The 23,081-nt window shown below is 38.5% G+C and overlaps 1 protein-coding gene across 1 annotated transcript; it reads left to right on the top strand.

Annotated features, from left to right (window-relative positions):
• Positions 1 to 768: 768 nt before the first annotated feature.
• Positions 769 to 21,924, top strand: gpr78a (G protein-coupled receptor 78a). Its single transcript, XM_061987816.2, has 4 exons — positions 769 to 917; positions 11,758 to 12,777; positions 12,851 to 12,964; positions 21,226 to 21,924. The coding sequence occupies exons 2-4, from the start codon at positions 12,038 to 12,040 to the stop codon at positions 21,467 to 21,469; spliced, it is 1,098 nt and encodes a 365-aa protein (XP_061843800.1). The 5' UTR covers positions 769 to 917; positions 11,758 to 12,037; the 3' UTR covers positions 21,470 to 21,924.
• The last annotated feature ends 1,157 nt before the right edge of the window (positions 21,925 to 23,081 follow it).

A 23,081-nucleotide genomic window follows, 5' to 3' on the forward strand; every position in this document is an offset into this window, starting at 1 on the left:
GTGCTGTATTTTACTTCTTTGTCTTTTTTTTTCAACCAAAAATGCTTTGCTCTGATTAGGGGGTACTTGAATTAAAAAAAAAAATCACAGGGGGTACATTGCTGAAAAAAGGTTGAGAACCACTGACCTAGTATATACAATAATATAAACCAAGTCATTGTATTTCATTTAGGATTATTTCATAACTTCATTTAAATAAAAATATATTTTTTGTCTTTTTTAGATACAGTCAATAAATAATGTGAACATGTATCATAACATGGAAATCTAAGAGAACGTGTTGTGAATGAGCATGCTTGTGGACCTGGAAATTATTATTTATTTATTTTTTGCACATTTTTATTTAAAAAAAAAACAGTTTTTCCAACGTATTCAATTTTAGACGCTTTCTCTTCTTAGTTATTTCTCCGGCTGTAGAAAAGACCCTTTCACAGGGCACAGAGGAGGCGTCAGTGCGACGCAGTTCGCGTATCGGTCACGTGACCAAAACAGCTCATGATCGGTCACGTGACTTTCTAAAAGCGGTACGCGCACCGACACAGGGTTTTGCTCTATGAGCTCGACGCATGCGCCGATGCATCGGTGTTGCCGGACCCATCACTACTAAACAGCCTTTTGAACGCCAATCAATGTCGGATGTCTGGGTGTCCTCCTGAGAGCAGCGTCATATGCAGTGGACATCTGGGTTTTGCAAAACAGGGCTGTATAAAAAAAAAAAAAAATTACAAAAGAAAGCACATGTCCACTGCAGAGGACGCTGGTTCTGACGATGAATCAGCGCGAAAGAGGATGAAGTTCAAAGAGTATAGTGAGATTTTTGTGTTGCTATGGCGACGAGCGAGTCCCCCCCGTGTATCACCTGCTGTTTGCTGAACTCAATCTGTCACCGCCGTCACACCAAAGTCGTGACGGAATGTGTAAGTAAATGTGCCGAAACATATTTAGTAAGTAGCTCTCCTTGCGCTTGCCAGCGTCCACCACAGTGGACGTTTTTTTTGTTGGCGTATTTATTTTGTCGAAGTTACAGGAATTAGCCCTTTTATGCAAAACACAAACGTCTACTGCAGTGGACATTTGTCGTTGGTCTACTTCTTTTGACAGACTTACACAAATTAGCCGTGTTATGCAAAATGCAAACGTCTACCGCAGTGGACGTGTGTAGTTGGTCTACTTCTTTTGACAGACTTACACAAATTGGTTATGGAAAACACAATTGTCCACTGTAGTGGACATTTGTTGTTGGTCTATTTCTTTTGACAAACTTACACTAATTGGTTATGGAAAACACAATTGTCCACTGTAGTGGACATGTTTAGTTGGTCTACTTCTTTTGACAGACTTACACTAATTGGTTATGGAAAACACAATTGTCCACTGTAGTGGACATTTGTTGTTGGTCTACTTCTTTTGACAGACTTACACAAATTAGCCATGTTATGCAAAACGCAAACGTCTACTGCAGTGGACATGTGTAGTTGGTCTACTTCTTTTGACAGACTTACACAAATTGGTTATGCAAAACAATTGTCCACTGCAGTGGACATTTTTTGTTAATGTACTTCATTTGACAGACTTACACATATTAGCCATGTTATGCAAAACACAATCGTCCACTGCAGTGGACATTAGTTGTTGGTCCATTTAGTTTGTCAGAGTTACACAAAATAGCCCTGGCATGCAAAACATAAACGTCCACTGCAGTGGACACTTTATTGTTGGTCTGTTTCTTTTCCCAGAGTTACACAATTTTCTTATGCAAAAGACAATTGTTCACTGCAGTGGACATTTGTTGTTGGTAAATTATTTTGTCAGAGTTAGACAAATTGGTTGTGAAAACACAATCGTCCACTGTAATGGACATTTGCTGTTGGTCAATTTAGTTTGTCAGAGTTACACAAATTAGCCCTGGCATGCAAAACACAATCGTCCACTGCAGTGGACATTTGTTTTTGGTCTATTTAGTTTGTCAAAGTCCCACAATTTAGCCCTGGCATGCAAAACACTGACCACTGTAGTGGACATTTGTTGTTGGTCTATTAAGTTTGTCAGAGTACGGTAACACAAAATAGCCCTGGCATGCAAAACACAAACGTCCACTACAGTGGACACTTTATTGTTGGTCTGTTTCTTTTCCCAAAGTTACACAATTTTGTTATGCAAAAGACAATCATTCACTGCAGTGGACATTTGTTTTTGGTAAATTCTTTTGTCAAAGTTACACACATTGGTTGTGAAAACACAATCGTCCACTGTAATGGACATTTGTTGTTGGTCAATTTAGTTTGTCAGAGTTACACAAATTAGCCCTGGCATGCAAAACACAATCGTCCACTGCAGTGGACATTAGTTGTTGGTCCATTTAGTTTGTCAGAGTTACACAAAATAGCCCTGGCATGCAAAACACAAACGTCCACTGCAATGGACACTTTATTGTTGGTCTGTTTCTTTTCCCAGAGTTACACAATTTTGCTATGCAAAAGACAATTGTTCACTGCAGTGGACATTTGTTTTTGGTAAATTCTTTTGTCAGAGTTACACACATTGGTTGCGAAAACACAATCGTCCACTGTAATGGACATTTGTTGTTGGTCAATTTAGTTTGTCAGAGTTACACAAATTAGCCCTGGCATGCAAAACACAATCGTCCACTGCAGTGGACATTTGTTTTTGGTCTATTTAGTTTGTCAAAGTCCCACAATTTAGGCCTGGCATGCAAAACACTGACCACTGTAGTGGACATTTGTTGTTGGTCTATTAAGTTTGTCAGAGTAACACAAAATAGCCCTGGCATGCAAAACACAAACGTCCACTACAGTGGACACTTTATTGTTGGTCTGTTTCTTTTCCCAAAGTTACACAATTTTGTTATGCAAAAGACAATCATTCACTGCAGTGGACATTTGTTTTTGGTAAATTCTTTTGTCAAAGTTACACACATTGGTTGTGAAAACACAATCGTCCACTGTAATGGACATTTGTTGTTGGTCAATTTAGTTTGTCAGAGTTACACAAATTAGCCCTGGCATGCAAAACACAATCGTCCACTGCAATGGACATTTGTATTTGGTCTTTTTAGTTTGTCAGAGTCCCACAAATTAGACCTTGCATGCAACACACAATCGTCCACTGCAGTGGACATTAGTTGTTGGTCCATTTAGTTTGTCAGAGTTACACAAAATAGCCCTGGCATGCAAAACACAAACGTCCACTGCAATGGACACTTTATTGTTGGTCTGTTTCTTTTCCCAGAGTTACACAATTTTGCTATGCAAAAGACAATTGTTCACTGCAGTGGACATTTGTTTTTGGTAAATTCTTTTGTCAGAGTTACACACATTGGTTGCGAAAACACAATCGTCCACTGTAATGGACATTTGTTGTTGGTCAATTTAGTTTGTCAGAGTTACACAAATTAGCCCTGGCATGCAAAACACAATCGTCCACTGCAGTGGACATTTGTTTTTGGTCTATTTAGTTTGTCAAAGTCCCACAATTTAGCCCTGGCATGCAAAACACTGACCACTGTAATGGACATTTGTTGTTGGTCTATTAAGTTTGTCAGAGTAACACAAAATAGCCCTGGCATGCAAAACACAAACGTCCACTACAGTGGACACTTTATTGTTGGTCTGTTTCTTTTCCCAGAGTTACACAATTTTGCTATGCAAAAGACAATCATTCACTGCAGTGGACATTTGTTTTTGGTAAATTCTTTTGTCAAAGTTACACACATTGGTTGTGAAAACACAATCGTCAACTGTAATGGACATTTGTTGTTGGTCAATTTAGTTTGTCAGAGTTACACAAATTAGCCCTGGCATGCAAAACACAATCGTCCACTGCAATGGACATTTGTATTTGGTCTTTTTAGTTTGTCAGAGTCCCACAAATTAGACCTTGCATGCAACACACAATCGTCCACTGCAGTGGACATTAGTTGTTGGTCCATTTAGTTTGTCAGAGTTACACAAAATAGCCCTGGCATGCAAAACACAAACGTCCACTGCAATGGACACTTTATTGTTGGCCTGTTTCTTTTCCCAGAGTTACACAATTTTGCTATGCAAAAGACAATTGTTCACTGCAGTGGACATTTGTTTTTGGTAAATTATTTTGTCAGAGTTACACACATTGGTTGCGAAAACACAATCGTCCACTGTAATGGACATTTGTTGTTGGTCAATTTAGTTTGTCAGAGTTACACAAATTAGCCCTGGCATGCAAAACACTGACCACTGTAGTGGACATTTGTTGTTGGTCTATTAAGTTTGTCAGAGTAACACAAAATAGCCCTGGCATGCAAAACACAAACGTCCACTACAGTGGACACTTTATTGTTGGTCTGTTTCTTTTCCCAAAGTTACACAATTTTGTTATGCAAAAGACAATCATTCACTGCAGTGGACATTTGTTTTTGGTAAATTCTTTTGTCAAAGTTACACACATTGGTTGTGAAAACACAATCGTCCACTGTAATGGACATTTGTTGTTGGTCAATTTAGTTTGTCAGAGTTACACAAATTAGCCCTGGCATGCAAAAAACAATCGTCCACTGTAGTGGACATTTGTTTTTGGTCTATTTAGTTTGTCAAAGTCCCACAATTTAGCCCTGGCATGCAAAACACTGACCACTGTAATGGACATTTGTTGTTGGTCTATTAAGTTTGTCAGAGTAACACAAAATAGCCCTGGCATGCAAAACACAAACGTCCACTACAGTGGACACTTTATTGTTGGTCTGTTTCTTTTCCCAAAGTTACACAATTTTGTTATGCAAAAGACAATCATTCACTGCAGTGGACATTTGTTTTTGGTAAATTCTTTTGTCAAAGTTACACACATTGGTTGTGAAAACACAATCGTCCACTGTAATGGACATTTGTTGTTGGTCAATTTAGTTTGTCAGAGTTACACAAATTAGCCCTGGCATGCAAAACACAATCGTCCACTGCAGTGGACATTAGTTGTTGGTCCATTTAGTTTGTCAGAGTTACACAAAATAGCCCTGGCATGCAAAACACAAACGTCCACTGCAATGGACACTTTATTGTTGGTCTGTTTCTTTTCCCAGAGTTACACAATTTTGCTATGCAAAAGACAATTGTTCACTGCAGTGGACATTTGTTTTTGGTAAATTCTTTTGTCAGAGTTACACACATTGGTTGCGAAAACACAATCGTCCACTGTAGTGGACATTTGTTGTTGGTCAATTTAGTTTGTCAGAGTTACACAAATTAGCCCTGGCATGCAAAACACAATCGTCCACTGCAGTGGACATTTGTTTTTGGTCTATTTAGTTTGTCAAAGTCCCACAATTTAGCCCTGGCATGCAAAACACTGACCACTGTAATGGACATTTGTTGTTGGTCTATTAAGTTTGTCAGAGTAACACAAAATAGCCCTGGCATGCAAAACACAAACGTCCACTACAGTGGACACTTTATTGTTGGTCTGTTTCTTTTTCCAAAGTTACACAATTTTGTTATGCAAAAGACAATCATTCACTGCAGTGGACATTTGTTTTTGGTAAATTCTTTTGTCAAAGTTACACACATTGGTTGTGAAAACACAATCGTCCACTGTAATGGACATTTGTTGTTGGTCAATTTAGTTTGTCAGAGTTACACAAATTAGCCCTGGCATGCAAAACACAATCGTCCACTGCAATGGACATTTGTATTTGGTCTTTTTAGTTTGTCAGAGTCCCACAAATTAGACCTTGCATGCAACACACAATCGTCCACTGCAGTGGACATTAGTTGTTGGTCCATTTAGTTTGTCAGAGTTACACAAAATAGCCCTGGCATGCAAAACACAAACGTCCACTGCAAAGGACACTTTATTGTTGGTCTGTTTCTTTTCCCAGAGTTACACAATTTTGCTATGCAAAAGACAATTGTTCACTGCAGTGGACATTTGTTTTTGGTAAATTCTTTTGTCAGAGTTACACAAATTGATTGTGAAAACACAATCGTCCACTGTAATGGACATTTGTTGTTGGTCAATTTAGTTTGTCAGAGTTACACAAATTAGCCCTGGCATGCAAAAAACAATCGTCCACTGCAGTGGACATTTGTTGTTGGTCAATTTAGTTTGTCAGAGTCCCACAAATTAGCCCTGGCATGCAAAACACAATTGTCCACTGTAGTGGACACTTTATTGTTGGTCTGTTTCTTTTCCCAAAGTTACACAATTTTGTTATGCAAAAGACAATCATTCACTGCAGTGGACATTTGTTGTTGGTGAATTCTTTTGTCAGAGTTACACAAATTGATTGTGAAAACACAATCGTCCACTGTAATGGACATTTGTTGTTGGTCAATTTAGTTTGTCAGAGTTACACAAATTAGCCCTGGCATGCAAAACACAATCGTCCACTGCAATGGACATTTGTATTTGGTCTTTTTAGTTTGTCAGAGTCCCACAAATTAGACCTTGCATGCAACACACAATCGTCCACTGCAGTGGACATTAGTTGTTGGTCCATTTAGTTTGTCAGAGTTACACAAAATAGCCCTGGCATGCAAAACACAAACGTCCACTGCAAAGGACACTTTATTGTTGGTCTGTTTCTTTTCCCAGAGTTACACAATTTTGCTATGCAAAAGACAATTGTTCACTGCAGTGGACATTTGTTTTTGGTAAATTCTTTTGTCAGAGTTACACAAATTGATTGTGAAAACACAATCGTCCACTGTAATGGACATTTGTTGTTGGTCAATTTAGTTTGTCAGAGTTACACAAATTAGCCCTGGCATGCAAAAAACAATCGTCCACTGCAGTGGACATTTGTTGTTGGTCAATTTAGTTTGTCAGAGTCCCACAAATTAGCCCTGGCATGCAAAACACAATTGTCCACTGTAGTGGACACTTTATTGTTGGTCTGTTTCTTTTCCCAAAGTTACACAATTTTGTTATGCAAAAGACAATCATTCACTGCAGTGGACATTTGTTTTTGGTAAATTCTTTTGTCAAAGTTACACACATTGGTTGTGAAAACACAATCGTCCACTGTAATGGACATTTGTTGTTGGTCAATTTAGTTTGTCAGAGTTACACAAATTAGCCCTGACATGCAAAACACAATCGTCCACTGCAGTGGACATTAGTTGTTGGTCCATTTAGTTTGTCAGAGTTACACAAAATAGCCCTGGCATGCAAAACACAAACGTCCACTGCAATGGACACTTTATTGTTGGTCTGTTTCTTTTCCCAGAGTTACACAATTTTGCTATGCAAAAGACAATTGTTCACTGCAGTGGACATTTGTTTTTGGTAAATTCTTTTGTCAGAGTTACACACATTGGTTGCGAAAACACAATCGTCCACTGTAATGGACATTTGTTGTTGGTCAATTTAGTTTGTCAGAGTTACACAAATTAGCCCTGGCATGCAAAACACAATCGTCCACTGCAGTGGACATTTGTTTTTGGTCTATTTAGTTTGTCAAAGTCCCACAATTTAGCCCTGGCATGCAAAACACTGACCACTGTAGTGGACATTTGTTGTTGGTCTATTAAGTTTGTCAGAGTAACACAAAATAGCCCTGGCATGCAAAACACAAACGTCCACTACAGTGGACACTTTATTGTTGGTCTGTTTCTTTTCCCAAAGTTACACAATTTTGTTATGCAAAAGACAATCATTCACTGCAGTGGACATTTGTTTTTGGTAAATTCTTTTGTCAAAGTTACACACATTGGTTGTGAAAACACAATCGTCCACTGTAATGGACATTTGTTGTTGGTCAATTTAGTTTGCCAGAGTTACACAAATTAGCCCTGACATGCAAAACACAATCGTCCACTGCAGTGGACATTAGTTGTTGGTCCATTTAGTTTGTCAGAGTTACACAAAATAGCCCTGGCATGCAAAACACAAACGTCCACTGCAATGGACACTTTATTGTTGGTCTGTTTCTTTTCCCAGAGTTACACAATTTTGCTATGCAAAAGACAATTGTTCACTGCAGTGGACATTTGTTTTTGGTAAATTCTTTTGTCAGAGTTACACACATTGGTTGCGAAAACACAATCGTCCACTGTAATGGACATTTGTTGTTGGTCAATTTAGTTTGTCAGAGTTACACAAATTAGCCCTGGCATGCAAAACACAATCGTCCACTGCAGTGGACATTTGTTTTTGGTCTATTTAGTTTGTCAAAGTCCCACAATTTAGCCCTGGCATGCAAAACACTGACCACTGTAGTGGACATTTGTTGTTGGTCTATTAAGTTTGTCAGAGTAACACAAAATAGCCCTGGCATGCAAAACACAAACGTCCACTACAGTGGACACTTTATTGTTGGTCTGTTTCTTTTCCCAAAGTTACACAATTTTGTTATGCAAAAGACAATCATTCACTGCAGTGGACATTTGTTTTTGGTAAATTCTTTTGTCAAAGTTACACACATTGGTTGTGAAAACACAATCGTCCACTGTAATGGACATTTGTTGTTGGTCAATTTAGTTTGTCAGAGTTACACAAATTAGCCCTGGCATGCAAAACACAATCGTCCACTGCAATGGACATTTGTATTTGGTCTTTTTAGTTTGTCAGAGTCCCACAAATTAGACCTTGCATGCAACACACAATCGTCCACTGCAGTGGACATTAGTTGTTGGTCCATTTAGTTTGTCAGAGTTACACAAAATAGCCCTGGCATGCAAAACACAAACGTCCACTGCAAAGGACACTTTATTGTTGGTCTGTTTCTTTTCCCAGAGTTACACAATTTTGTTATGCAAAAGACAATTGTTCACTGCAGTGGACATTTGTTGTTGGTGAATTCTTTTTTCAGAGTTACACAAATTGATTGTGAAAACACAATCGTCCACTGTAATGGACATTTGTTGTTGGTCAATTTAGTTTGTCAGAGTTACACAAATTAGCCCTGGCATGCAAAACACAATCGTCCACTGCAGTGGACATTTGTTGTTGGTTTATTTAGTTTGTCAGAGTTACACAAATTAGCCCTTGCATGCAAAACACAATTGTCCACTGTAGTGGACATTTGTTGTTGGTCTATTTCTTTTGTCAGAGATATATAGGAGGACATGTAAACATTATACTGTATATGTGTATTACAGTTTTTTTTCCCAAGTGCTTAAGCACTCAATTTTAAATTTTCACACAGTTAACAAATGTCTACACACAGTAAACAAAACCACTGTTTGGATTTGCCTAATATTAGGCATATACTCTGCTTCAGAGTTTTTGCAAAATATTACACACACCTTCCCATCTTGTAATTAATGATCATTTTGCACGTGATGTGGATGAGGTACTATGGCCTGATCCAGCTAGACGGGCAGGTGATGATTAGAATCAGTAACTGAGACTTTTAAGTACGTTTATTCATGGAGTTGCTGTTGCCTAAGTCTGCACATGGAGCATACACTCTATGCTGTCATGTATGACATGTAGCATATGTCATGTATGACATGTAGCATATGTCATGTATGACATGTAGCCTATACTCTATGCTGTCATTTTGTTTTATCTCCAGATTTTTTTTCAAACCTTTTTATTTGTCTCAGATTTTAATTTGTACTGCATGTCATTGTTGACTACTGTGATATGTTACTTTACCTGACTGTGGTAAAAATACATATTTTCAGTTTGCAGCATCATTGTTGAGCACTTCTTGAAAAGATTACAGGATATTTTTACTTTCTCTTTAGGTCCTTACGTATAGGCCCACTTCAGAGTAAACAATGACGATTGCTGTGGATTTGCCAATACATTTTGTCAAGTTACAGTAATCATTCATCACATATGCTAAAAAGGTAGCGCAAAATCAATCAATCCATCAATGTTTATTTATATAGGCCTAAATCACAAGTGTCTCAAAGGGCTGCACAAGCCACAACGACATCCTCGATACAGAGCCCACATAAGGGCAAGGAAAAACTCACCCCAGTGGGACGTCGATGTGAATGACTATGAGAAATCTTGGAGAGGACCACATATGTGGGTAACCCCCCCCACCCCTTTAGGGCAGTGTTTTTCAACCACTGTGCCGCGTAGTGTGCCGTGAGATACAGTCTGGTGTGCCGTGGGAGATTATCTAATTTCACCTATTTGGGTTAAAAACATTTTTTGCAAACCAGTAATTATAGTCTGCAAATTATGTTTTGTTGTTGAGTGTCGGTGCTGTCTAGAGCTCGGCAGAGTAACCATGTAATACTCTTCCATATCAGTAGGTGGCAGCAGGTAGCTAATTGCTTTGTAGATGTCGGAAATAGCGGGAGGCAGCGTGCAGGTAAAAATACGTCTAATGCTTAAACCAAAAATAAACAAAAGGTGAGTGGCCCTAAGAAAAGGCAGTGAAACTCAGGGAAGGCTATGCAGAACGAAACTGGCTACAAAGTAAACAAAAACAGAATGCTGGACGACAGCAAAGACTTACTGTGGAGCAAAGACGGCGTCCACAATGTACATCCGACCATGACGTGACAATCAACAATGTCCCCACAAAGAAGGATAAAAACAACTGAAATCTTCTTGATTGCTAAAACAAAGTAGATGCGGGAAATATCGCTCAAAGGAAGACATGAAACTGCTACAGGAAAATACCAAAAAAAGAGAAAAAAGCCACCAAAATGGGAGCGCAAGACAAGAACTAAAACACTAAACACAGGAAAACAGCAATAAACTCAAAATAAGTCATGGCGTGATGTGACAGGTGGTGACAGTACACCTACTTTGAGACAAGAGCTATACTGATGCATGGTTGGTTATGGTTTAAAGTCCATCCATCCATTTTCTACTGCTTGTCCCTTTCGGGGTCGCTGAAGCCTATCTCAGCTGCATTCGGGCGGTATGGTTTAAAGTCGTATACAACAATTGCGACAACAACTATTTACTGTCAACTGAGTTTCGTTTTTTTAATGATTTCTGCTGGTGGTGTGCCTTCGCATTTTTTCAACGCAAAAAATGTGCCTTGGCTCAAAAAAGGTTGAAAAACACTGCTCTAGGGGAGACCGAATGCAATGGATCTCCAGTGGGTCTGACAAAATGCCCCAAACATGTGATTTTTTATAGTAAAATAGGTTTTTTTTTTTTACAAATGTGTTTTGTATTTATCACTGGGTAACTCACTCCAATAGTGTCTTATCATTTGAAGTCTGTGTGAGTGAAATGACAATAAAACTGCATTTTTAAAAAAAATTTTTTTTACAAATGCTTGCTTTATTTTGATGAATGGGCATATGCTTTGACCAAAGTGTGTCATTTTGCAAATAATCTAGGAATTAAGAAAATTCAATGTGGTGTTTGGAAACGTGTATATAGCTTTAGAAAAAAGTAAAATTGTGTGTAAGCAAATGAAAAACAACAACTGTATTAGCTCTTTTAGATCTAATCTAGATCGGAAGGCTACTAAACACTAATAAATAAAATACTCTATATCCTAAAATACTGTATGCAGTGCATTTGACTAAAAGATAACATTTTGCCCATATATGATAGTTACAATTACAACTGAAATAGCCACATAAATAACATCATGTTGAGGGCTGCTTTGAATATTTTGGTGACATTTGTGAAATAAAAGGTGGCAAATATGACAAACACCCCACATTGTGATGCATTTCCAGCCACTACAAAGGATACCTCTGAGTCCATTTGCAAAAGGGGATTATACCAATTCCAAAACATTCTTTGTGGAGTTATGTCAGTCTCACTTCTAAACACTGATTGTGCCAACACCCCGAAATACACGTATTAAGTGCTGCCTGCATAAATATTGTTCAGGCGTCACATGAGCCAGCAAGCGGCTGCACGTGCAGGGTGCACGACATCTCCAGCGTGAGAGGAGGCGCCGGCTAGTGCGCATGTTTGAGAGCCCTCAAAGAGAAAATGGAGAGGGAAGAACACGAGAGAGAGAGAGGGAGAGAGAGAGAGAGAGAGAGAGAGAGAGAGGAAGCCACCATCCACACACTCCTGCCCTGGTCTTGGATGCAGTTTTAAAAGAATCTTTGAAGTATCAGAGGTAGCTCCTTCCAGACTGTTTCAGCACTGGACAGCTCTCCACATGGAAGCAGGGCCATGTAGGACTTTCCTCCGACATTGCACAGCTACCAACATGGAGCTCGGAACCATGTCCATCCCGCAGTTCCTTCTGGAAGTTTCCGTGGTGGTGGTGGCTGTCGTCACCTTGGTGACCAACCTGTCCGTGCTGCTGTGCTTCACCCAGAGCTCCGAGCTGAGGTCCCACGTACCGGGGGTCTTCGTCCTCAACCTGTCCTTCTCCAACATCCTCCTGGCTTTCGTCAACATGCCCGCCACCTTTTTCGGGGTGGCCAAGGGCGCCGAGCCCTTCGGGAGCTCGTTCTGCCGAATGGTCAGCTTCGCCGAGACGTTCCTGAGCGCCAACAGCATGCTGAGCATGGCGGCCCTCAGCCTGGACAGGTGGATAGCGGTGATGTTTCCTCTCAGCTACTCCAGCAAGATGCGCTACCGGGACGCTCTCCTGATGGTGGTCTACTCCTGGTTGCAGTCCCTGACCTTTGCGCTGACGCAGCTCCTGATGGACTGGGGCGGCTACAGCCGCACGTACGCCTCGTGCACTGTTCACCTGGCCGCCGAGGGAAGGTCGCAGCTGGCCGCCTACGCCACCTTCACCGTGCTGCTCCACTGCAGCACCTTCGCTTTCTGCCTGGCCGTCCTCTGCTTCTCCTACCTCAAAGTTTTCCGAGTGGCCAAGTCCCACTGCAAGAGGATAGACGTGATCACGGTGCAGACGCTGCTCCTGCTGGTGGACATTCACCCCAGGTGCAGATTGTGCTCATCATGAAGTCATCATGTAAGTCTAAAATCTCATCCGTGCATGTTTCTGTCTCATCAGCGTGAAGGAGAGGTGTTTGGCACAACAGAAGAAGAGGAGGCAGCGCGCCGCCAAAAAGATTTGCGTCTTCATCGGCTCTTTCGTCCTCTGCTTCTCACCTTATGTCATAACAAGGTAATCACCTGCTTTCACTTTTAGTCATGACTGCACTTTTTTCACAGCGTTCCTTTGACAAGCAGGCATGAAATATAGCTGCAGTCAGTCAGCTTGCTGCCACTTTGTATTGTTTTTGTGTGCCTCATTTTAATACTTCCCTCCACAACAAAGGAACACCCCTACATATTCTTCTTTTAAACAACAACTAAAACAATAGCTCGAATCTAATCAAAAATGCGACCATTTACTGGACTTGTGTTGGGGTATTGGTCAAGACGGGAGGCAAGGTTGAATTACAAAAAGCATATAAATACATACACTCATGCATATAATCACGTTTCATCAAACATATATTAATCTCCGTAAACATGCCAGGTTATAGCAAAGCTGCTAATTTGCATCCGTAGTCCCTAATGAATAATAAAAAATAAAAAATAAAAAAAATATATATATATATATAAATATATATATATATATCCATCCATTTTCTACCGCTTATTCCCTTTGGGGTCGCGGGGGGCGCTGATATATATATATATATATATATATATATATATATATATATATATATATATATATATATATATATATATATATATATATATACATCATCTGGTACAACCCCCCATACAGCAAAAACGTCTCAACGAACATTGGACACAAATTCCTCAATCTGATTGACAAACACTTTCCCAAAGACAACATCCTAAGAAAAGTATTCAACAAGAACAACATTAAATTGAGCTACAGCTGCATGAACAATATACGACAAATCATCTCAAACCACAACAAAACAATTGCAAATGAGCCGTCGGCCCTCAGACAGAACGACTCCAAAACCAACAAAGGATGTAATTGTCGAAAGAAACCTGATTGCCCTCTCAACGGGGGGTGCTTACAAACATCAGTTGTCTACCAATCTAAGGTAATACGCAAGGACATTAACACATCCGACACATATGTAGGATTAACCGAGGGAGAATTCAAAACCAGATGGAACAATCACAAGGCTTCTTTCAGGAACAAAAACCTGCGAAATACCACAGAACTCAGCAAACACATTTGGGACCTCAAAGACAATAATGTTGAATATTCAATAACATGGCAAATTCTTGCATCCAGCACACCTTACAATAGTGGTAATAAAAGATGCAACCTATGCTTGAAAGAGAAACTGTTTATTATTTACCGTCCAGACCTGTCATCCCTCAACAAGCGCAGCGAAATTGTAACAGCATGCCGCCATAGACGCAAACACCTCCTAGGTAACACATGAGCCAATCACCACGCCCCTAGGCCAGCCTGTACCCACCCACTCTGTGCCCTATATAAACCATGGTATGCGAATGCTCCCATTAAAATCTCCTGACGATTGAGGGTACCCCCCCTCATGAAACAGGCCTGTAGAGATGAAATAGTCTTGTGATTTTTTCCCACACATACATATATATATATATATATATATATATATATATATATATATATATATATATATATATATATATATATATATATGTATATATATATATATATGTGTGTGTATAAGAAACAGCAAATAAATAGATACAATACAAATGGAAGAAACAAGACACACAACACAATGCATTACAAAGTCAGAAGGACACCAACATACTGTACATGTATTGATAATGAATAATAACAATAACTACCTCTATTATCAACAATACAGTTGTTCAAATGCAACAATACATATATGTAATGATAACTAGAGATACTGTTATGATCCGCTGCCCGGATCATATTTTCTGTTTACGTTTTCAAGATACTTGTGTTTTTGGTTAGTTTTGGACTCCTTGAGTACCTGTTTTGTACACCTGAGTTTGTTGCCATGGCTGCTTATTATTTTCACCTGCCGCGTTTGTTCCCGACACGCACCTGTTTGTCATCACTGACATTATTATTTAAGCCTGTCCTCCCTGTCATTCGTTCTTGCTTCGTAGTTTGTTTTCATGCAACAGTTGACGACTTTTGTTCTGGCTCGGTACCTGTTAGCTTCCACGCTTATCTTCCTTAGTTTTTACCTTCTAGCTCCCATGCTAGCTCTTTTAGTTTTTGCCTTATGTGCTATGAGCACCCTTTTCTTTGTTCCAGTATAACTTATTTATTAAATAAATACCTTCTTACCTGCACGCTGTGTCTGACGCCCGTCTGCATTCCCGAGAGAACGAACCCCGCATCACAATGCGCCCCGGTCGTTACAGATACAGAAGAAAGCAGAAAAATGAAGGGGAAGAAAGAGAAGCCAGCTATATTAACCTTGTAGATTGTTATAGTAACAATAAGTTAAGCTTTGTCGGTGTGCCATGTGTTATACCCAGTTTACCCTAGGGTAACAACGTTAATATGTTTGATGAAACGTGATTATATAGTGTATGTATGTATATGTACAGTATGTGCATACGTATGTTTGTGCAGTGAATGTATATGTACAGTATGTTGGTGTACTTCTGACTATGTAATGCATTGTGCTGTGAGTCTTGTTTCTTCCATTTTTATTGTATTCATTTGCTGTTTCTTCTTATTTTTTTTTACATCTTTTTTAATTATTCATTAAGGACTACGAATGCAAATGAGCAGCTTTGCTATAATCTGGCATGTTTACAGAGATATGAAAATATCAATGTTCATTAATGTAGCCCATCTTAAAAATACAAGTATTATTATTAATATTAATATCAAAGTTCAAATTTCATACGCAGTTTTAGATTAGATGAGTGGGATATTTCTGAAATGATATTATACAAATTGTTATAAATGACTAATTACGTGTCTCCATACATAGCTGGTAGTCTAAACTAATAATAATCACCTCCATCACGGCAAATATACTGCATTTCTTACTATCTTAAAGGTCATTATCAAGTCTTATTATCACTGGAGGATGCGGCTAAACCAGTTTTACCCTGAGAACAAGCCAGGAGCAGTCATGCTAACAGCTAAGCTTGCCTGGCTAGAAACAACATCGATAAATAAGTCCTTAGTATACAGCAGAAAGTAAGCAGATATTAACAGGAAGTTAACAAGTTAATAAAAGACTGGGGAGAGGATAATACAACAACAACTATGTCAGCATTGTCACAGTCAGTACACAACACTTAAGAAGAGGACGAATCATCCATAAATTGGTGGTGTCGATATTAAGGGTAGTAAAGTGATCAGGCACTATTATTATTTTCTCAAAACCATTTTTTTTTTTTTTTGGTAATGTTTATAAATATTTCCCTGGACACAGGAGGACTCTGAGGGCAAAACCCAAAGGGTTTAAAAGAGAACACACTTAAAAATGCTGGGTTATTTTGATAACCCAATTCAGGAGTTGCGAGTGTTGGGATAAATATTGTTATTTTTATGAAGAGCAATCAGTTTTTTGGGTTATAAGGGTATTATTTTACCTCAATTTCTGGGTTTTCAAAACTATCAACCATTTTTGGGTTGTTTTTCAATGAGTAACGCATTTTTGGGTAAAAGGCTTTATTTAAATTAAATAGGTACTTTTTTCTTGAAGGGAATTTCGTTATCATTAACATTATAATCACACATTCTATGTACATGAAAATATTTAAGCATGCTGTATAAAACTACTATGACCATATATGGCAATTCTTGTAAAAAAATGTAACTCATATCTTGCTTTTGAGTATATTTTAATGGAATAAAGATACATTTGATCAGTAGTTGGGAAAGAGTAGGACAAACCAGCAGTAAAATTGATCATTTTTAACCAACTGTTGGGTCAAGGAGCGCTAAATTGTGAAACCCAATAGTTAGTTTTGGAATAACCCAACATTGTAGTGAGCATAACTTAGCTTTTTTGTTAAATACATTCAATCCAATAGTTGGGTTTGAATCAACCAACATTGAGTTAGCATAACTCAACTTTTTGGTTAAATAATTCAACACAAAAGTTGGGTTGAAAAAAATAACCCAAAATGTTGAGTTTAAATAACTCAAATAAGGGGTTTGTCCTTTTCTGAACCAGCAGTTGGGTTAAAATTGGGTTATTTTTTAACCCAACATTTTTTAGTGTGTAGTTATGATTTGTGTGTGCTATTGACTTTGAGCTATTGACACCAGCCGCTTGACTAAATCTGACCAATCCAAGTCTAAGACTAGATCTGACCAATCTATGTCTAAGACTAGATTTGACCAATCAAAGTCTATGATCATGAACTGACGAAGCCTACTCGGATAAGATCTGACTAGATCTGACCAATCTAAGTTTATAAGACTAGATCTGACCAATCTAAGTATAAGACTCGATCTGACCAATCCAAGTCTAAGATTAGATCTGACCAATCTAAGTCTATGAGCATGAACTGACGAAGCCTACTCGGGTAAGATCTGACTAGATCTGACCAATCTAAGTTTATAAGACTGGATCAGATTAATCTAAGTCTAAGACTAGATCTGACCAATCTATGTCTATGAGCATGAACTGACAAAGCCTACTCGGATAAGATCTGACTAGATCTGACCAATCTAAGTTTATAAGACTGGATCAGATTAATCTAAGTCTAAGACTAGATCTGACCAATCTAAGTCTATGAGCATGAACTGACGAAGCCTACTCGGATAAAATCGGACCAGATCTGACCAATCTAAGTTTATAAGACTGGATCTGATTAATCTAAGTCTATGACTAGATCTGACCAATCTAAGTCTATGAGCATGAACTGACGAAGCCTACTCAAATAAGATCTGACTAGATCTGACCAATCTAAGTTTATAAGACTGGATCTGATTAATCTAAGTCTAAGACTAGATCTGACCAATCTAAATCTAAGATTAGATCTGACCAATCTAAGTCTAAGACTAAATCTGACCAATCTAAGTCTATGAGCATGAACTGACGAAGCCTACTCAGATAAGATCTGATTAGATCTGACCAATCTAAGTCTATAAGACTAGATCTGACCAATCTATGTCAAAGACTAGATCTGACCACTCTAAGTATAAAACTAGATCTGACCAATCTAAGTCCAAGACTAGATCTGACCAATCCAAGTCTAAGACTAGATCTGACCAATCTAAGTCTATGAGCATGAACTGACGAAGCCTAATTGGATAAGATCTGACTAGATCTGACCAATCTAAGTTTATACAACTAAATCTGATTAATCTAAGTCTAAGACCATGAACTGACAAAGCCTACTCGAAAAAGAGGGAAAAAAAAAAAACCAAACAGTCCAGTTGCGATCGATTGAATGCTCTCAGATAACAATGACCTGGCTGAATGACAACAGCCATAGGCACTATTGACTTTGTTTAAATCAAACAATTATGTAATAAAAGAGAACAAGGAACTAGTTTAAATATTGTGTTGGTATTGTAAAACTGTCAATAGCACTCACCAGAAATACATTGAACAATTTACAGTGAGTACATGTGATCGGTATCGGTATCAGTCTATCTTACCCATGGATGATCAGAATTGGCAGCAAAAAAGCCGTGATCAGAACATCCATATTTACAACATGCTGAATGAATCTCGATGTATTTTAATTTAAATAAACAGGTGTGCGGTGGCAGGTCGTGACGATGTCAGAGGAGTGAAGAATATATTTGGACTTTGCTATGCAATACTTTCATCATGTTTCACGTTTCATAGATACACATTGGTACCTCGGTTTCTGATAGTAATCGGCTCCTAAAGTCAAACAATAACTGAATACATTTTTCTCATAAGAAATTCAGTAAATTGCCGCTATTAATTGTTTCCAGTAAATGAATGTTTGCCAATATTTTCAGAATAGGAGCATTAAAAAAACCTGTTTACTACCTTCTAACTACATTTTAAACGTTATTAGAGCTCTCTAGACATGAACTAAAACCCTATAGTCACTTTTACACTCTTTTAATCTAATATAGTAATGCTGCCACAGGCTGAGCCAATCAGTGGCCACCATACTGAACAGCCTGCTCTGATTGGTTTGGTTTCCTTGAGTGGCCAATACCAGGCCTCAAATTTTTACTTTTTAAGGTCAAGGCAAGTGTTGCCTTAAAGGAGGGTTCATATTTTAGGGCACCAAGGCAAGTTAGAAGGGCACCAAGGCTAACATTATTTTCTTTCGAGGCAGGAGATATATATATGCATATATAAAATAGATAACAGTAGCGTTCATGTATGAGATCTAGGGCTGCCAATTATGGCGAAAGTAATAATTAAGATTATTGTTATCATTATTGAAATCATGATTACGGGTTGTTAAGTAAAGCAGGGTTGGGGTGTGAACGTAATACCATCATGTCATTTGTAATGTCTAATAAAAAGACTATAGATAAAAGTTATCCAGATATCTATAGACAAATATTAGTTTTTTTTTAATTCTTTAATAACATCAACTTGTCAGCTTTTTGTCATTACATGATGCCTTTATCTCTATTTTTACATTTTCATAGAGAGAGTTTTAATTTTTTTTATTTAAGTGATGTACATTTATATGTACATGTAGATCATGGGTGTCAAACTCTGGCCCGCGGGCGGCTTCTGCACGCACACACAATTAAATGCAACGCATACTTCATCAACAGCAATACAGGTTACACTGAGGGTAGCCGAATGAAAAACTTTAACACTGTTAGAAATATACGCCACACTGTGAATCCACACCAAACAAGAATGACAAACACATTTCGGGAGAACATCCGCACCGTAACACATCATAAACACAACAGAACAAATACCCAGAACCCCTTGCAGCACTAACTCTTCCGGGACGCGACAAGGTGTGTGTGTGTGTGTGTGTGTGTGTGTGTGGGGGGGTTTTGGTGGTAGCGGGGGGTGTATTTTGTAGCATCCCGGAAGAGTTAGTGCTGCAAAGGATTTTGGGTATTTGTTCTGTTGTTTTTATGTTGTGTTACGGTGCGGATGTTCTCCCGAAATGTGTTTGTCATTCTTGTTTGGTGTGGATTCACAGTGTGGCGTATATTTCAAACAGTGTTAACGTTTTTTATACTGGCACCCTCAGTGTAACCTGTATCGCTGTTGATGAAGTATGCGTTGCATTCACTCGTGTGTGCGTACAGAAGCCGCACATATCTTGTGACTGGGTCTGAACGATGTTAGAATGGATGAAAAGCGGACGTGACGACAGCTCATAGCGGAAGTTAAAGGCAGTGCATTTAAGGCACGCCCCCAAGACTGTGGTCCGGGTGGACGAGATATAATGACTGATGAACACCTTTGTTCGATAATGAAGGTTGCCTCAGCTCAAAGTCTGAGCCCCGACATTAATGAACTGGCATCCAAGAAAAGATGCCAGGTATCTGGTTAGATCAGTGTGTTGCAAACTGAGCTTGAATGGTTGTTTTATTCATTGTTATTTTATTTTCAAATGTACTAGCCTGTGGAAAAAGTTAATGTTGATATTTACCTCAGAAGGCTGCAAATAGAAAAGAGGCATTCAATTTTTATTTAAATTGTATTTGATATGCCATTGATATTTTATTATTATTATTATTATTTGAAACTGGATTTTGCATGTCACTATAAAGTTATACAAGCCTTGCTTGTTCAATACTCAATGCAAAACTTGTTTGGGTCCCTATTAAAAGGTTAATTTGTTCAACCTTGGCCCGCGGCTTTGTTCAGTTTAAAATTGTGGCCCACTCTGTATTTGAGTTTGACACCCCTGATGTAGATGATGTATCGGGACAGATCCATTAAGAGTTTGAGCAGAAATAGGTCGTATAGTAATTAACTATACACAATAAAACATTAACAAAATGATGTGTCACTTGAATGATTTTTGACGTGAAAAAAACACAATTAATGTAAAAAAAAAAACCGTGGTGTTTACTTTTTTGAAATCAAAATAAAACACAAAGCAGTTTGGCTAATGAAGATGAAGTCTAATAAACAAGCCTTGTTCTTCTTCAACGCCTCCCTAGTGTTACAGTAGAACAGTTTGGCACATCGAATACACAATCTTCACAGCCTGCGTTCAACTCGATGAGATAACAAAACACTTTAGTTAGTACTGATGTCATTTGAACACTGATACCATTTGCAGTTAAATAAAGGAGGAGTGAACATCCCAGTAAACAAAGTATTGCCTGCCGTCCCTGCATCCTGGTGTCCAGACCAACGACGCCATACACTGGTGGAAAAATATGAACACCTCTGCTTTATACAACAGGGCACTCTATTGTTTTTATTTGATCTAATTTGCTGCACAAATGTTAAAGTCTCTCCCATGTTTATTAATTCTGCCGTTATGACAAAACGTGATTCCCTTCTTTCATGGTTCCCCCTGCAGGTTAGTGGAGTTGTTGCCATCCGTGCACATCCCTCAGTACTGGGGCATAGCCACCAAATGTCTGTGCTACGCCAAGGCTTCCAGCGACCCGTTTGTCTACTGTCTCCTGCGGCATCAGTACAGAAAGGTCCTGGTTCGCCTCGTGGGCCGCTTCCTGAGAAAAGATGGTTACTTGCTGTCCGCCAGCACTTGGAGCAGCACCTTCGACACCACCACGGAAGAAAACTGTGCCAGGACAACTTGAAGACCATGTCAGGCTGTTTGTTCTGAGATTGCAGCTTTTCTGCTCCGAGTGAGCGGCTCCAAGGCCCGCGGAAGTGAATCTGTGCCTTGGTCAAGGACGCAGGGAGCCGAGGGCTCGGTCATGTGACTTTTTAAAAGACACAATGTGACCAATTTCACAGTCAAGGACACGCAACAATGTATGCTGAATGCAGCCTCTTCTTGTTGTGGTGTGCCTAAGGTTCTTTTCATCTCTGCAGACTGTTGTTTTTTTTCCAGAGGGCTCATCAGTTTGCCAAGGATTACATTACATCAACAATGTACACCTTTTAATCTGTTTGTTACTGTACATTTGTCACTGTACATGTACATGCCAAGTAACATTGACTTTGTGGCGATGTGTTATCCATGTGCAAAAAATGTTTTGATTTATAACACAATTGACATGTGCCATGCGTCTGACATTGTGTGATTGTACCGTACATGCAACAACAAAATAAAAACACATTCTAAGAATAAACTGTGTGTTCATCTACAGCAGGGGTGTCAAACGCATTTTAGAACGGGGGCCACATGGAGAAAAATCTACTGCCTAATGGGGCGGACTGGTAAAATCACGGCACGATAACTTAAAAATGAAGACAACTTCAGATTGTTTTCTTCGTTTAAAAATAGAACAAGCACATTCTGAAAATGTTCAAATCATAATGTTTTTTTGTTTTTTTTACACTTACATGTTGCAGTTAATTGTCGTTATTTATACTTTCTGAGTAAATGATGTGAAAATGTTCATCCGTCAACTCAATGGTGTTAATTTTCAATCTATCAAAATAAAAAAATAATATCAAAATCAAATTACAGGATGTTATTTATTGGGGGTGTGAGAAAAAATTGATTCAAATTCGAATCGCGATTCTCAAGTTGTGCGATTCAGAACCGATTCTTGTTTTTTTTTAAATCGATTTTTTTTAAATAATTAAAAAAAAAAAAAAAATCAATTCAACAAAACAATACACAGCAATACCATAACAATGCAATCCAATTCCAAAACCAAACCCGACCCAGCAACACTCAGAACTGCAATAAACAGAGCAATTGAGAGGAGACACAAACACGACACAGAACAAACCAAAAGTAGTGAAACAAAAATGAATATTATCAACAACAGTATCAATATTAGTTACAATTTCAACATAGCAGTGATTAAAAATTCCCCCTCATTGACATTATAAAAAAAAAAAAAGAACAATAGTGTCACAGTGGCTTACACTTGCATCACATCTCATAAGCTTGACAACACACTGTGTCCAATAGTTTTACAAAGATAAAATAAGTCATATTTTTGGTTCATTTAATAGTCAAAACAAATTTAAATTATTGCAATCAGTTGATAAAACATTGTCCTTTACAATTATAAAAGCTTTTTACAAAAATCTACTACTCTGCTTGCATGTCAGCAGACTGGGGTAGATCCTGCTGAAATCCTATGTATTGAATGAATAGAGAATCCTTTTGAATCGGGAAAAAAAATTGTTTTTGAATCAAGAATCGTGTTGAATTGAAAAAAAAAAATCGATTTTGAATCGAATCGTGACCCCAAGAATCGATATTGAATCGAATCATGGGACACCCAA

This window comes from Nerophis lumbriciformis, linkage group LG27 (assembly GCF_033978685.3).
Source record: "Nerophis lumbriciformis linkage group LG27, RoL_Nlum_v2.1, whole genome shotgun sequence".
Classification (NCBI taxonomy): Eukaryota; Metazoa; Chordata; class Actinopteri; order Syngnathiformes; family Syngnathidae; genus Nerophis; species Nerophis lumbriciformis.